The following is a 16,372-nucleotide window of genomic DNA, read 5'->3' as shown; positions in this document are numbered from 1 at the left end:
GCGGGGATGACCCAGAGAGATGTTGTGGGGAGGGGGGTGGGAGGGGGGTTCATGTTTGGGAACGCATGTACACCTGTGGTGGATTCATGTCAATCTATGCCAAAACCAATACAGAATTGTAAAGTAAAAATTAAAAATAAATAAACAAATTTAAAAAAATAAAAAAAAAAAGAAAATGGGTGGGCATTTGCCATATCCTTTTGGCGAAGTGTGTTTGGGAATGGCTTTGTGAGAAGAATTGGTGTAGTGTTCCAAGAAAAGGGAAAAACCTATCCAGATGCATAATGCATTAAAGTGCATAACATATTTGGGGGTAAGGAGGATAACAGATGGTCAGCTGAGGCTGGAGTTGTAAGAAAATTAGTGCTATTGATTAGAGAGAAAAGAATGGAAGAATAGGATATTATTTTCACACATAGAGGTTTTAGCCTTAAGTATATGAGGTTGTAAGAATTTCAGGTCGTAAGAATTCCATGTAAAAGCAGTGCAAAAATTGCATGTAATGTAACAAGATTACCTGAACATCTGCAACAGGTTAGCATTCTCATAAACTTACTTTGTATCTCAGGTAACAGTGAAATCCATAAATTGAATCTGCAAGATGATAATATTGAAAGACAAACAAATGATAAAAGTGTTCTAAGACATTTATTTTATTTAATCAAGAATTATTCTTCAATTGCATAACAACATAATAGCTTTGCTATTTTGAAGATGCCTTGTATTTCTAAAACAACTTTTCTAAAAGTAAAAAATATGTATACAAATCTCATTAAAACTAAAATAGATCTTGATAACCTCTTTTTTAGCTCTTTGAGGGGATTCAGGCACTTTGAAAGTTCTTGAATGGTTATTGGAAATTTTTATCAAATATTTTATTATATGAGAGGTTATGGAATAAGCATATATAATAGTAATCTGTTCTTATTCAGAGTGTGACTTGGTTCACAGGCATGAATAGAAATTGGAATTTATTGCCAAAGTAGACAATTTTCATCAGTATTTATAAAATTGCTTAGGAATATTCACTTTTAGTTTTTATAACTATTGATAAACCAAATATATTTTATATGCATATGTAATACTTTTTTCTAGATTCTGTGCTATTCCATTGGGTTAGCTCAGCTGGTAAAGAATCTGCCTACAGTGCAGGAGACCCCGGTTCAATTCCTGGGTTGGGAAGATCTCCTGGAGAAGGGATAAGCTACCTACTGTAGTGTTCTTGGGCTTCCCTGGTGGCTCAGATGGTAAAGAATCTACTTGTAATGCACCTGGGTTCAATCCCTGGGTTGGGAAGATCTCCTGGAGAAGGGAACAGCTCACTCTGGAATTCTGGCCTGTAGAATTCTATGGACAGAGGAGCCCGGCAAGTTTACAATCCATTGGGTAGCAAAGAGTTGGCCATGACTGAGCGACTTTCACACTTTGAAGCTTTTTGGAGGTCTGAGTCTAGAAGACGGTGATATCATTACAAAGTAGATGTGGACACTTGGTGTCAAAAAAGCAGTGTTTCTCATCCTTTTAAAACCTGTGCCCCTTTGGTTAAGTTTAGAGCTCTCACCCCGTAACTGTAGTAATATTGATTTTTCTTCAAATTCCAGATGCTTTACCCTCCACACTCCCACCTAGGCTTTCTCCCGCATATGCTCTTCTAGATAGTCTTGTCCTTGAGAAAGAGAATCACTAGTTTAAAGAAAGTAATAAAATAACTCTTGAAGTTTTTATTTTTCCTTATGTCTGTGTAGGAACTTGAATTCGTAGAGAGAACTTTTTTCCTACATATCCATTCTTTCATGCAGCAAACATGGATTGAGCCCACATTTGCAAAGATGAAGATGATAGTCCACACAAAACTTGTATGTGAATCTTAACAGCAGCATAATTTATGTAGTAAAAAGACTTAAAGTGAAGTCACTCAGTCATATCTGACTCTTTGTAACACCATGGACTGTAGCCTACCAGGCTCCTCCATCCATGGGATTTTCCAGGCAAAAATACTGGAGTGGGTTGCCATTTCCTTCTCCAGGAGATCTTCCTGACCCAGGAATTGAACCCGGGTCTCCTGCATTGTAGGCAGATGCTTTACTGTCTGAGCCACCAGGGGAGACCTAAAAAGACTTAAAAACAATCCAAATGTCCACAAACTGATGAATATCTAAAGAAAATGTGGTATATCCATACGGTGAAATACAGTTTAGCAGTGAAAGGATACACAGAATATGAAAATTTTCAGATGCAAAATAAAGCATATACTTAATATGGGTATAAACATAAAAGAGTGTATCAAAACCATGAGCAGAGTAGAAACTATCAAAACTGACTTTTAAAAATAATCAACTAGAAATTTTTAAATGATAATAAAATTGCTTACACTATGAATTGGGTAGACTTTAAGAGAGAATTTATAAACTGGAAGATAGAGCTGAAGTAGTTACTCAGAATGCAACACAAAGAGATAGAGAGGACTATTCAAGACATGTAAAAGACAGAACAAGAAGGTCAAGAAGTGGTATTTGATATTGATGATTTTCTTTTTCCACTACCCATTCCATATTTCCTTTGCCCTCAGCCAGTATCTTAGCTGGTGAGGCTTCTTTACCGGGTGGGATAACCCAGACTTTAATTCTTAAAGGGGCTGAATCCTCAGTAATTCTGTCTTTTTTTGCTTTAGATTTCAGTAACTTTTATTATTGATCATTAAAGTCCTAGGATGTGTTCCAGAGAGTATCCTGGGTTGCAGACACAATCCTCCTTGCTACTATTGTGTTACCTGTTCCCCTTGGTAGTCAGAAACACTTTAACCAGTAAACACCTTTGCTTTCTGGTTCAGTGGTATCATGAGCCCAAAATGGCCAGATGGAAGTCTCACCTTCCAATTCATTAGAACCATTGTTGTGCTCCTGTGAAAGAAGAATTTCCCTTTGAGAACTAACCAATAGGCAGAACTCAAGTTGCAGGTTGGGAAGCAAAAATTCAGTTCAGTTCAGTCACTCATCAAGAGGCTCTTTAGTTCTTTTTTGCTTTCTTCTGTAAGGGTGGTATCAATCTGTGTATCTGAGGTTATTGATATTTCATATAATAGAGAAAGGAGCTACTCCTACTTCCACCTGCTGATTCCTAGATTATGTTTTGGCTGCCTTTCTGTCTGACTTACTTCACTTGCTATAATAATCTCTCAGTTCATTCATGTTGCTGCAAATGGCAATAATTCATTCTTTATGGCTGCACAAATACTCCATTGTATCCATATACCAAATTTTTCTTACCATTCACCAGTTAGAGGACATTTGAGTTGTTTCCACTTTTTGATTATTATGAATACCAGTTTGTGTATATGTACAAGTTTTTGTGTGCATGTTTATTTTCAGTTTTCCTGGGTATATACTAGGAGTGGCATTGCTGGATCTTAAGATAACTCTATGTTTTAACTTTTTGACCCCCTTGGACTGCAAGGAGATCCAACCAGTCCATTCTGAAGGAGATCAGTCCTTGGTGTTCATTGGAAGGACTGATGCTAAAGCTGAAACTGCAGTACTTTGGCCACCTCATGTGAAGAGTTGACTCATTGGAAAAGACTCTGATGCTGGGAGGGATTGGGGGCAGGAGGAGAAGGGATGGATGGGGCAGAGGATGAGATGGCTGGATGGCATCACCAACTTGATGGACGTGAGTTTGAGTAAACTCCAGGAGTTGGTGATGGACAGGGGGCCTGGCGTGCTGCGATTCATGGGGTCGCAAAGAGTCGGACACAACTGAGCGACTGAACTGAACCAAACTGAAGAGTGAGACTACAAAATGGTACAAGCTGCTTTGTAATCTGGAAAACAGTTTCAGTTCAGTTCAGTCGCTCAGTCGTGTCTGACTCTTTGCGACCGCATGAATCGCAGCACGCCAGGCCACCCTGTCCATCACCAACTCCTGGAGTTCACCTAGACTCGTGTCCATCGAGTCGGTGATGGCATCCAGCCATCTCATCCTCTGTGAAGTCTCACTCTTAGCAGCTCTTAAATTTGTGTCATCAATCTTTATCTGTATAAAGAAAGAGTACACTTGAGGTTTTGCAGGGGGTAAAGAGTGGGCTAGAATGAAAGGAGGCTATTACACTAAAACATATTTTTCCTATCTCTTTCTAACTATTACAATGCAGTATTTTTTCCCTAGAAATTTTAGGGAAACTAATTAGTAAAAAGTCAGAAGTCAGTGAGAACTTTTACGAGTTTTTTTATTTTGATGATCTGACAGCTCTGTTTTATTCCTTATAGAAAAGCTCGCAGAGGCTCAGCGCAGGTTTGCTACCCTTCAGAATGAGCTTCAATCATCACTGGATGCGCAGAAAGAAAGCACTGGTGTTACCACGCTGCGACAACGCAGAAAGCCAGTCTTCCACCTGTCCCACGAGGAACGTGTCCAACATAGGAATATTAAAGACCTTAAACTGGCCTTCAGCGAGTTCTACCTCAGTCTTATCCTGCTGCAGAACTATCAGGTACTTCAGCTCTTACCATGGAGGATAGACCTTTAAATGATTGAGAAATTATAATAAACAGAATTACCTTAAGCTATACTAATGTGTCAGTCCAAAAAGGGAAATTCTTAGCATGTTATTCTTTCAATTCTTACTGGAGTTTCATTTATTCTTAAAATCAGATATCAGAGATAATAAAATAATGTTAACAAGGCTTAGGTTTTTGAAGATCATTTTTCCCACATCTTTTTATACAGTATTCATGAGTAACCCTTGACTCAAAGAGTAATAGTCTGCTACCTATTTTTAGAAGCATCTCTAAGTAGTGAGTAGAAGTAAGAAACATATATCTACCCAATCACTGCTAGCTACATAAGAACATTTATAACCCCACCTATAGCAAAGTTTCCACAAAAGCAACTGGACAGTTAACTTTCCTGCAACTAACACAAATAATGTAAAAGATACTGACTTTTCAACTTGCCACTAAGAGCCCTTTCAGTTTTATTATCTGCAATATGACTATTAAAAAAAAAACTTGTAAAAGAAATTTTTAAAACCCTGTCTGAAAAGTTGAGCTACTATGTATACTAACTTATAGAAATGCATGGCATTTATTCATTTGTAATTCTTTATAGATTTGTTCATATAGTTAAATCTGTAAAGAACATATTGAAAAACAGATTATTTGTTCAATAATAAATATTTAAATAGGCAAAAGCATCTCCCAAATCTTTAAAGAGATCTTATGTGCTGTTGTATTTCCATTTTATTCTTGTCACTATTACTTCTAATCTAGTTAAGATCATAAAGATTATATAATAAAAATATTACCATGGATAAATATTGGAATTAAAAAATGTAATTATAGTGTCATATCTACAGTAATGTTAAGTCCTTAATGCATGTATTTATTTCCATCTTTCCCTTTCATAATTCTGCTTTCTTTAACATTTCATATTTTATTAATTATGCTTACTGTTATGGGGAAGTACTCTTACTAAATTTTCTTTTATTAATTTTGCCGTAAGTTTTTGTTTTGGGTCATTATTTTAAAAAGCTTCTGGAAAAATAATTGTTTATAAAAGTTCTTATCTATCTTTTATCCTTTGAGACTATCTATACTGTAAGAATACATTTATTTTGCAAATGAGGAGAAAGGAAAATGTATTGTAACCAGTCTTCAAATCATGGGATATCCTCACCAAGGGGAGTATGAAAAACAAGTACTAACAAACCAGCAAGCATGGCAAACCTAATTTAGAGTGACTGCTCTGTTTTTTTTTGTTTGTTTGTTTTTTTGTTTTTTACTAATGGGGATATATGATGAGGAAATTTGGGAGATCTGTTTTAAAGAAACTTGCAAATCCACGATTTTGTGCTTTTTTGTCTGTTGATCAAAGAACAATAGAATTTGAGAACATAGAAAAGTATAGTATTATAATGTTGTTGAAATGGAGGAAAAGTACAAGTTCCTACCCATTATCAGCAAAACCCTATAAATATGATCACTTCTTTTCCACTGGCTCTTTGCATACCCATCCCCAAACAGAATGTATGACAACAAAATAAAAGTTAAGAGACGTAGATGATAGTCCATTTTCCATGCTTGTTCATACATGTTTGCAGAGTAGGGGGGAGATGAATAGCTATACCAGTTCTTTAAAAAGCGAAGAACTAATAAATGTATTCAGTTCATTGCCAGGGTCCAGCCCCGGTGGATCCAGGGTGATTCGAAGGTGGGGACAGAGTTGGCATCCTTGGAAAAATACATTTTTAATTACAGATATATAGAGAGATTAGAAACGGATAGTGTAGTAGGAAAATTAGTGGAGAAAAAGAGGCTGAATAACTTGGTTTATGTGGAAAATAGCATCCATGCTCCAGATGGGAATTCAGCCAGAGAAACGGGGAGCAAGAAAGAAGCGACATGGGGGAATCAGTCTTTCTGGAAACTGATCAGATTTCTTTATTTTTGGGTTTGCTTATATATACCTTTTGTTACACATAGGGATGAATACAGAGTCATGTGGGGGACAGCAGTCCTGACCTTTATCAAAATCAGGTGCTTCACATAAAAAGGTCTTAGGGATTTTACATCATCTTCTGGCCATGAGACCTGCTGACATTTTATGATCCTTTCTTTCTGATAACCAAAAAACTTATTTTTTCCAAGGGTGTTTTTTTTTTTCTTAAACCAGGCACCACCCTCCAAATAAAGTTGTATTCCTATAGGGTGAGGGTGTAGTGAGTTACAATCAAGAAAGGAATTTATTTAACCCAGGGTTAACAGGATTAATCTTAAAGGTTAATACTTAGTTCTCCTATATGCTTAAAGGTTAATACTTATTTCTCCTATATGTTAGTTATATTCATTATAAGGGCAGGGAATATGGAGATTTAGCAGCAAACATCAGCCCAACAAATGAAAATCCTTTCACCAATGTTCCCCTTAAGATCTATTTAGTCTTAAGATAGTGATAAAGTTACAGCTTTACATAGCAAGGACACAGTGATTTATAACAAAGTACAGTGATCTATTACAAAAGAGAAAATTCATTAACTCAAAAAGTCTAGTATTGCTAACCTTAAAAACTACTATATTTCCTTTTCTGTATTCCAAATACATTGATTAATATATTCCTAGGTCCCTAAGGATATGGAGGCCTGGCGGCAGTCATTGACTCAACAATGAGGAAAGCCCTATGCTAATTAAGACTCTCAAAATACTCCAAAACTCTCTGTGCTGTTTATGGTTGAGAGGTAGTAAACAATCCTGTGTGTAGTGGCAGGAGTATGGATAATCCTGTCACACAAGCTAGTTTGCCAGCAGAGAGGTTTGACCTGAGACACCCTTGTCCCACCCAGGGTAGGGAATTAGCAGCAGTTATTGGCACAACAAATAAAAAACCCTTCACCAATATAATTCCTAACCAACCCACTATACTAATAATTTCTAACTCCCCAAAAGAATCTGCCTTTAGTAAGTCTAAAACATCTTGTGCCTCTCAGGTTGGGAGGCTGTAAACAATCACATGTGGCCGGACGAACCTATACAGGCGGGCTAGATAACCTTCAGAGGAGTCTGTAAGCTGAAACACTCTTGTCATGCCCAGGAATTTTTATTGCCTTGGAGCTGCAAGTTAACTCCTCCTCCGAGAGAAATGGTTATTGGGGAGAGCCCCCCGTAAAGTCAGAGGTGTAGGTGAGAGCATAAAACAGACTCTGGTTTTGGGATTAGATGCTCGGGAACAGGGGGTTTCCTGAGGCTTGATCACGCCTTTGCGTATGCCAAGCCTCCTTCCTCATGACCTTTGCCATGGGCGGAGTTCCTTACGCTGGCCCCCGGCAGTTCATGATATATCCAGAATATTTTATGAATATATTATTTTGATCAAAGAAGCAAAATAATATATATTAGCTATTTTGAAGAGTTGTACATAGGAAAATGGAGATGAAGATTTTTTGAATTTCACTTCAGTTCAGTTCAGTCGCTCAGTCGTGTCTGACTCTTTGCGACCCCATGAATCCCAGCACGCCAGGCCTCACTGTCCATCACCAACTCCCAGAGTTCACTCAAACTCACGTCCATCGAGTCGGTGATGCCATCCAGCCATCTCATGCTCTGTTGTCCCCTTTTCCTCCTGCCCCCAATCCCTCCCAACATCAGAGTCTTTTCCAATGAGTCAACTCTTCACATGAGGTGGCCAAAGTACTGGAGTTTCAGTTTTAGCATCATTCCTTCCAAAGAAATCCCAGGGCTGATCTCCTTTAGAATGGACTGATTGGACCTCCTTGCAGTCCAAGGGACTCTCAAGAGTCTTCTCTAATACCACAGTTCTGAATTTAGGACTTCCATTAATTTACAAGAAATAAAAATAATAGGATTCATAATCTAGAGTTCCTTTGTATTACTAATAGCATACTACCTTGAAATGAATAAATGAAATAAGAAAGAAGAGTCTTATTTTTTTATAATAAATGCTTTTATAAAAGCATTGCCATTTCCCTTGGTGCTCAATCTTCATTCATCTCAGTCAGTGCAAAGTGCTTATTGTTTTTCATTTTCTCTTGTAGTGGTGGAAATTATAGTAGTGTTTCTTATTTCTTTCTGTAGAATCTGAATTTTACAGGGTTCCGAAAAATCCTTAAAAAGCATGACAAGATCCTGGAAACATCTCGTGGAGCAGATTGGCGAGTGGCTCATGTAGAAGTAGCCCCATTTTATACATGCAAGAAAATCAACCAGCTCATCTCTGAAACTGAGGTACAGTCATCTCACTTATATACCACATGTTTTCGACAACTTGAAAGTCTTATTTTAAATGAAGTAATTCCTTTTTTATTCTCCTTTTGTTGTTAGTTGCTTTAAATATATATATTCTTACTCATGATTTTTCTTTTGCTTTATTCAGTATATATTCACCAAGAGTATATCAGAATACCATATATATTAATATAAATGGTTCAGAATTATTGATGCATTACTCAAGTTTAGTATAACCTGCATACATATTTAACAATGTGTCTTTTAGGCTGTAGTGACCAATGAACTTGAAGATGGTGACAGACAAAAAGCTATGAAGCGTTTACGTGTTCCCCCTTTGGGAGCTGCTCAGGTTAGTATTTGTTTGCAGTTGTTCAGTTGGTTCATGTGATCTATTTAATAATCAGCGCAGTCTGTTAGGGGGCTTCCCAGGTGGCGCTAGTGGTAAAGAATCCACTTACCAATGCAGGAGAAGCAAGAGATCAGGGTTCACTCCCTGGGTCAGGAAGATCCCCTGAAGTAGGAAATGGCAACCCACTCCAGTATTCTTGCCTGGAAAATTCCATGGACAGAGGAGCCTGTCGGGCTATGGTCCATGGGACTCCAAAGAGTTGGACCTGACTGAGCATGTGCGCACACACACACACACACACACACACACACACACACACACAGTCTGTTAGGTGATAAAATGTACTGGTTTCATTACTTTAAAAAATGTTTCACCCAAAGTTTGTGAGTACTTATTACTACTGTTATTCTCATTTAAAAAAATCCGATGCCAGATTTCACTTCATAATAAATTGTAATGTCTTCTGACCTTTCTCTTCTTACCCTGTACTACTGCTCTTGTTTATTCTGACATGCTAACTTCATCTGAGCAAATAATTAAGATGAGATATTTATTAGATGATATGAAAGTGGGGGGGGTCAAGATATTCTGGGCTACTACATACTTTCATCCAAAATGGAATAGTTATGCATAAAAAAGCATCTGTTAAATGATATCTACATAGCAGTTATACCAAAAAAACACTTTAAGTGATATCTTTTGTGTCATAAACTAAATCTTAATAAATTTAAAAGGATTTAAATCATAGAACATGTGTTTTCTGACCAGAATGGGATGGAAGTCAATAATAAAAAGAGCTTCTTCATCCCTGTTAAAGGTGTTTATGGAAAACCTAAAACTGATGTACTTAATGTGAAACATTGAATGCTTTCTCCCTAACTGGGAACAAAAAAGTGTATTCATTCTTAGCAGTTTTATTTAGCATTGTTCTGGAGGTTAGGGCTAGTGCCGTATGGTAAGCAAAAGAAATTAAAGACAGTTAGATGAGAAAGAGAGAAGTAAAACTGGTGGATTTGTTTTGTTTTTTTTGTTTTGCTGATGACATGAGGACGTATATAGAAAATCCAGTGGATCTATAGAACAGCTACATGCACTAATTAGTGAGTTCATTAGCAAGGTTGATGATTACAAGATCAATATATAGATATTTAGGGATAAATATGACAGAAGATGTGCAAGACTTTTACATTGAAAACTGAAACATGATGGAGAAAAATTAAGACAGATGTGAGAGAAATTAGAAAACCAAGTATTTTAAAAATATTACTTCTTCCTAAGTTGATTCATAGATACATCACAAACAAACTCAAAATCTCAACAGACCTTTTAAAAATAACTACTAAGCAAATTTAAAAATTTATGTGATATTACAAAGGACCACAAAGAGCCAAAACAACTTTGAAACAACTTAAGTTGAAGGATTAACACTACGTGGTATCAATACTAAAGCTACAGTAATCAGGACAGTGTGTTATTAGTGTCAGGATAGGCAAATAGATTAATGGAATAAAATAAAGAGTCCAAAAATAGACCAATAAATATATGAACAATCAATTGTCAATGAAGATGCAAAGGTACTTCACTGGAGAGAGGATCATCTTTTCAACGAATGGTGCTAGAGCAATTGGCTTTCTTACACCAAAAAATGGGACTTCCCTGGCGGCTCAGATGGTAAAGCATCTGCCTACAATGTGGGAGACAGGGTTCAGTCCCTGGGTCGGGAAGATCTCCTGGAGAAGGAAATGGCAACCCACTCCAGTATTCTGCCGGGAAAATCCCATGGACAGTGGAACCCGGTAGGCTACAGTCTATGAGGTCACCAAGAGTCTGACACAACTGAGCAACTTCACTTTCACTTATGAAGTGATATTCTGAAATGCCATTCAGTTGAGAATCTCTGGTATATATTTACAAATTCACTTGAAGTTACTCTGGTTTAATACTGTAAATACTCGGAAATGAGTATTCTTATTTTTACCATTGTCCCTAATTATATAGTACCAAATATGTGAACTCTAATTGAGTAATACTGACTTCCTGAATTTAAAGATATATGCATTATGAAAATGAAATTGCACTAAAATCTTTTTTATGAGGAAACTCAGTGTTTATATAATTTGATGTTTTAGATCTTAATTTTCTTTATTTAGTCAGTTCAGTCGCTCAGTCGTGTCCAAAACCATTGTCCCTAATTATATAGTACCAAATATGTGAACTCTAATTGAGTAATACTGACTTCCTGAATTTAAAGATATATGCATTATGAAAATGAAATTGCACTAAAATCTTTTTTATGAGGAAACTCAGTGTTTATATAATTTGATGTTTTAGATCTTAATTTTATTTAGTTAGTTCAGTCGCTCAGTCGTGTCCGACTCTTTGCGGCCCCATGAATCGCAGCAGTGACACGTATTTCTATAAATTAAACAGGCAACTCAACTCAGTTCTAATATTATTGGATAATGATGATTCTACAGCTCGGATTTATGAAAATTCCCATCATAAAATATTTCTGTTTTCTCTGTAGGACTTTGAGGCCTGTAGTACTAATTTTATTATACTATATGCTTAAATGTATTCAGTATTTTGCCCTGTACTCAAAATGCCATTTCCCTCTCTCTACAGCCTGCACCAGCATGGACTACTTTTAGAGTTGGCCTATTTTGTGGAATATTCATTGTATTGAATATTACTCTTGTGCTTGCCGGTGAGTAGTTTAAATTTTGAATTATTTTAAATTTTAAATTATTCTTACTGATCTGCTTATGTCATATTTTGTCCCTCTAACAAAGCTACCACCCAACTGCCAAAGCTACTGAAGGAGAAATCTGTCAGGGTTAAGTCTTTTATTTGTATAAATAATGGGAGAGTGGATATTGGTTGGTTATTTTGGCTCGTTTTTCCTTTTGCATATAGTTACCCCTTTAAACATTGCTAGTTTATGACTATTCTCCATCATTTTCAGGATTCAGTTATCAGGAACCTCAGCTCCCTTGATCACAGATGAGAGTAAATAAATATTACAAAATTTATGCACTAAATAAGCTCATTAACTTTGCTTTCTGGAGACTCTCTCGCATCATTTCTAGAACTTATTTATAATTACTTTGCATATGATTTTTTAAAACTTGGTTATATAATATTCTATTCTATAGAATTTAAAAATTATAAAGAGGTAGGAGGAATTGATGGAGACAAGTGCATTCCCAATGTCAAGAAATGATACAACAAGGAAGGCATAATCTTACTAAACCACCCAGCAGAATTTGACTTACCTCTCAACAGCATTTGACATTGTAGATCACTCCTTGAAACCTTTTCTTCAGTTGATTTTGTTGGGAAACCACACTCTGCTGGTTTTCTTATTAAACTTCACTGGCAGTTTTTTCCCAGTCTCTTTTGCTACTTATTCTTTACTTTTGGCATCTAAATATTGGGGAGTACCTCTGAGTTTAATGTTCAACTCTTTCTCTTTCTACATGCATTTTCTAGCTAGGTGATCTTATTCAGGCCTATGGCTAAAATATCATCTGTATGCTCATAACTCCCAAGTTTATATACTTTTTCCTCTGAAATGATATCTCATTGGCTACTTAGATGTCTAATAATCATCTTAAACTTAGATGGACAAATTTTTTTAATGACTAAATATGCTTTCTCTTCCATATAGCATCACCTCTCACCAGTTTCTCAAGCCAAAAACTTTTAACCTTTTCCCCCATACTCATCTCCAATCCATCACCAAATCCTGTTACCCTGTCCTCAAAAAAGTTCTGAATCTGTCCACCCCCACCAATACCATCCTTGTCTAAACAACCATTTGTTCAGTATACTGCAGCAATCTTCTGAACTTGTCTCTATGCAACCACTCTTGCCTCCTTATAGTTACCAGTGTCTTTTTGTGGCTTTTTTTTTTTTCCCAATGCTGGTTAAATCTAGTTCTGTATCTTTAGGGATGAATGCAGTTTACTTACATAGACTGTATGGAAATGCTACAATAAAAAAGAACTTAGTCCTAGATTGATTATCAAGCTAACTGTTATGGAAAACACACGGACTTATTTTCAAAAGGCCTTGCCTGGGTTGCAGTCCCAGCTCAACTATTTGTTAATTATTAATTTGTTAATTGGCTTTAAGGACATCACTTAAGTTCTCTGAAGCAATTTCCTCACTTGTTAAATGAGTTTAATACCTTAAATTTACAGCGTTGTATTAGAATTCATTCAACAAGTAAATTTTGTATATCTATGATTAGGCTTGCTATCTTGAGTCTTAAGAAAAACAAGAGAATTACTTCCCTCATGAAGCTTATTGTTACATAAGGGAGACTGAGACATTAAAACAATAATAATACACTACAAAATAGAAAGTATTTTCTAAACAGGTCAAGAGAACAAGTGATTACTTTCAAATGAGAGCTTCAGGGAAGACTTTATGAAAGAAATGGTATTTATCCTGGGTATTGATGGAATAAAAGGCATTCCAACAGAAAGAGACAGATGAGCAGAGATTTAGTTGGCTGTTCTAGAGGGTGAAGCATAAGAGGAGGGAATAAGTTTTAAAGGAGAGAAGTGGTAAATTCACCTAAGGCGAAGAAGAGTATTAGATGATACAAATGAAAAGATACCTTGAAACCAGTTCATAGACATCAGCTAAGAGGAATAAGAAAGCATTTATAGGTATGAAGTACTATATCAATATGATATGTCATATGAGATGGAAGTTGTTCTTTCTACAGGAAAAAGCTTACTCATCTGTGTGTGAAATTTTTTCTTTCCTTTCCAAGATGAGCATGGTGTTACCATTATTACCATCATTAAATAAGACATAAGAATAGATAAATAAACTTATTCTTCTTATGTGAATGAATTGAAACGTTTTCTTAAATTCAGGGACACGTTGGGGATTTGTTTTCTTTCATATACGTAGCCTGTGTTCTTGTGAGACAGTCTGACTTGTTTTCTAATGTGTGCTTTATGCATTTAGTATTGTACATTTATGTTCTCTCCCCTCAGAACCCTTCTTTGTTTAATCTTTGTGTGTCTGTGAGATAAATACAGTTAAAGCCAGCTGTCTATCCTTATTTATCTCCCAGCGGTTGCTTAAAAGAGAGTTGAGAACTGAGAGAGAAACTCAGCAGTAGTAATGCATGTACAAGCATGATTCTTTTTTCAAACATTGACATAAAAAAAATATTGTGCATAATTGCTGTAGTTCCTCAAGGGAACATGACCTAATATTTAGTAATTTGTCTGAAACTCACATATTCCAAATAGTTAGTGTTATGAAGATGAAAAGTTACCTGCTCAGATTTTTTTTAAACTTTTTTCTTGTAGTTTCCTAGTAATCTATACTTAATTGATATAATAATACTATGTCACATTTCACTTTTTGGTTGAACAGAGTTAAGAGTTTAACCATTAAAAGTACATGAGGGAAACCTTCTACACTGTTGGTGGGAATGTAAATTGGTAAACCACTATGGAGAACAGTATGGAAGTTGCTTAAAAACTAAAAATAGAGCTACCATATGACCTAGCAGTCCCACTCCTGGGCATAAACCTGGAGAAAACCATAATTCAAAAAGGTACATGTACCTCAGTGTTCGTTGCAGCACTATTTACAATAGCCAAGACATGGAAGCAGCCTAAATGTTCATTGACAAGAGGAATAGGTAAAGAAGATGTGGTACATATATACAATGGAATATTCAGTTCAGTTCAGTTCAGTCGCTCAGTTGTGTCCGACTCTTTGTGACCCCATGAATCGCAACATGCCTGGCCTCCCTGTCCATCACCAACTCCCGGAGTTCACTCAGACTCAAGTCCATCAAGTCCGTGATGCCATCCAGCCATCTCATCCTCTGTTGTCCCCTTTTCCTCCTGCCCCCAATCCCTCCCAGCATCAGAGTCTTTTCCAATGAATCAACTCTTTGCATGAGGTGGCCAAAGTACTGGAGTTTCAGCTTTAGCATCATTCCTTCCAAAGAACAGACAGGGCTGATCTCCTTCAGAATGGACTGGTTGGATCTCCTTGCAGTCCAAGGGACTCTCAAGAGTCTTCTCCAACACCACAGTTCAAAAGCATCAGTTCTTCAGCGCTCAGCTTTCTTCACAGTCCAAGTCTCATATCCATTCCTGACTACTGGAAAAACCATAGCCTTGACTAGATGGACCTTTGTTGGCAAAGTAATGTCTCTGCTTTTCAATATTACTCAGCCATAAAAAAGAATGAAATAATGCCATTTGCAGCAATAGGGATGGACCTAGAGATTGTCATACTGAGTGAAGTAAGTCAGACAAAGAAGGACAAATATCATATGATACCACTTACATGTGGAATCTAAAAAAATTGTATAAACAAAATTATTTATGAAACAGAAAAAGTTATACATGTAAAAATCTTATGGTTACTGGGGGGGATGGGAGAGAAGGATAAATTGGAAAATTGAGATTGACATATACACACTACTATTATATAAAATAGATAACTAATAAAGACCTACTGTATAGCACAAGGAACTATTCAGTACTCTCTAGTAACCTATATGAGAAAAGAATCTAAAAAAGAATGAATATATGTATGACTGATTCGCTTTGCTGTATAGCAGAAAGTAACACAATGTTTTATGTCAACTATGCTCCAATAAAAAAAATTTTTTTAAGTGCGTATGAGTGTGAAATAGCAAGCACTTTCATACTAGTGGTAAGAGTATTAATTGTTGCAGTCTCTTTAGAAATTTGGCAGTATATATAAAAAATTTATAATACAATCAGTTTGATTAAACATATTATTCCTATAAGTTTATCTTATAAACATACTTGTACCTGAGTGCAAAGACGTGTATGAAAGGAGGGTATTCATTGCCATTTTGTTTATAACAGCAAAATTCTAAGAATGTCTCAGATGTCTATCAGGAACTGTTTAAAAAAATATATATGACATTATTTCTATACAATGGAATACCATGAAGATATTAAAGTGAGTGAATGTAAATGGGTATAGTATTTTGGAGAACTGCTTGGCAGTATCTACCAAAACTGAATTTAGTATATGCTATTCTGGGTTGTTTCTCCCTTTTGGCTAATGTGAATTTTGCTGCTTTGAACACGTGTATACATGGATTTGTTTGGGTACCAGTTTTAAATTTTTTGAATATATATCTAGGAGTGGAATTGCTTAATTATATGATAATGCTTTTTAACCTTCTGAGGTGCCACCAAATTATTTTCTACAGAGGCTCCACCATTTTCTGTTTCCAGCAGTGATTTATGAGGATTCTGTTTTC

General features: G+C 36.1%; 1 protein-coding gene across 1 annotated transcript in view; it reads left to right on the top strand.

Annotated features, from left to right (window-relative positions):
- Nucleotides 1-16,372, top strand: part of XPR1 (xenotropic and polytropic retrovirus receptor 1) — a 211,118-nt gene that overhangs the window by 145,091 nt on the left and 49,655 nt on the right. The window contains exons 4-7 of the mRNA XM_040263861.1: nt 4,263-4,486; nt 8,583-8,732; nt 9,001-9,084; nt 11,710-11,791. Coding sequence (XP_040119795.1) covers nt 4,263-4,486; nt 8,583-8,732; nt 9,001-9,084; nt 11,710-11,791 — 540 coding nt within the window. The remainder of the gene's footprint in view (nt 1-4,262; nt 4,487-8,582; nt 8,733-9,000; nt 9,085-11,709; nt 11,792-16,372) is intronic.

This window comes from Oryx dammah, unplaced genomic scaffold (genome assembly GCF_014754425.2).
Source record: "Oryx dammah isolate SB20612 unplaced genomic scaffold, SCBI_Odam_1.1 HiC_scaffold_21, whole genome shotgun sequence".
NCBI classification, from domain to species: Eukaryota; Metazoa; Chordata; class Mammalia; order Artiodactyla; family Bovidae; genus Oryx; species Oryx dammah.
Note: the sequence above shows the minus strand (reverse complement) of the source record. Positions and strands in the feature narration are given on the sequence as shown.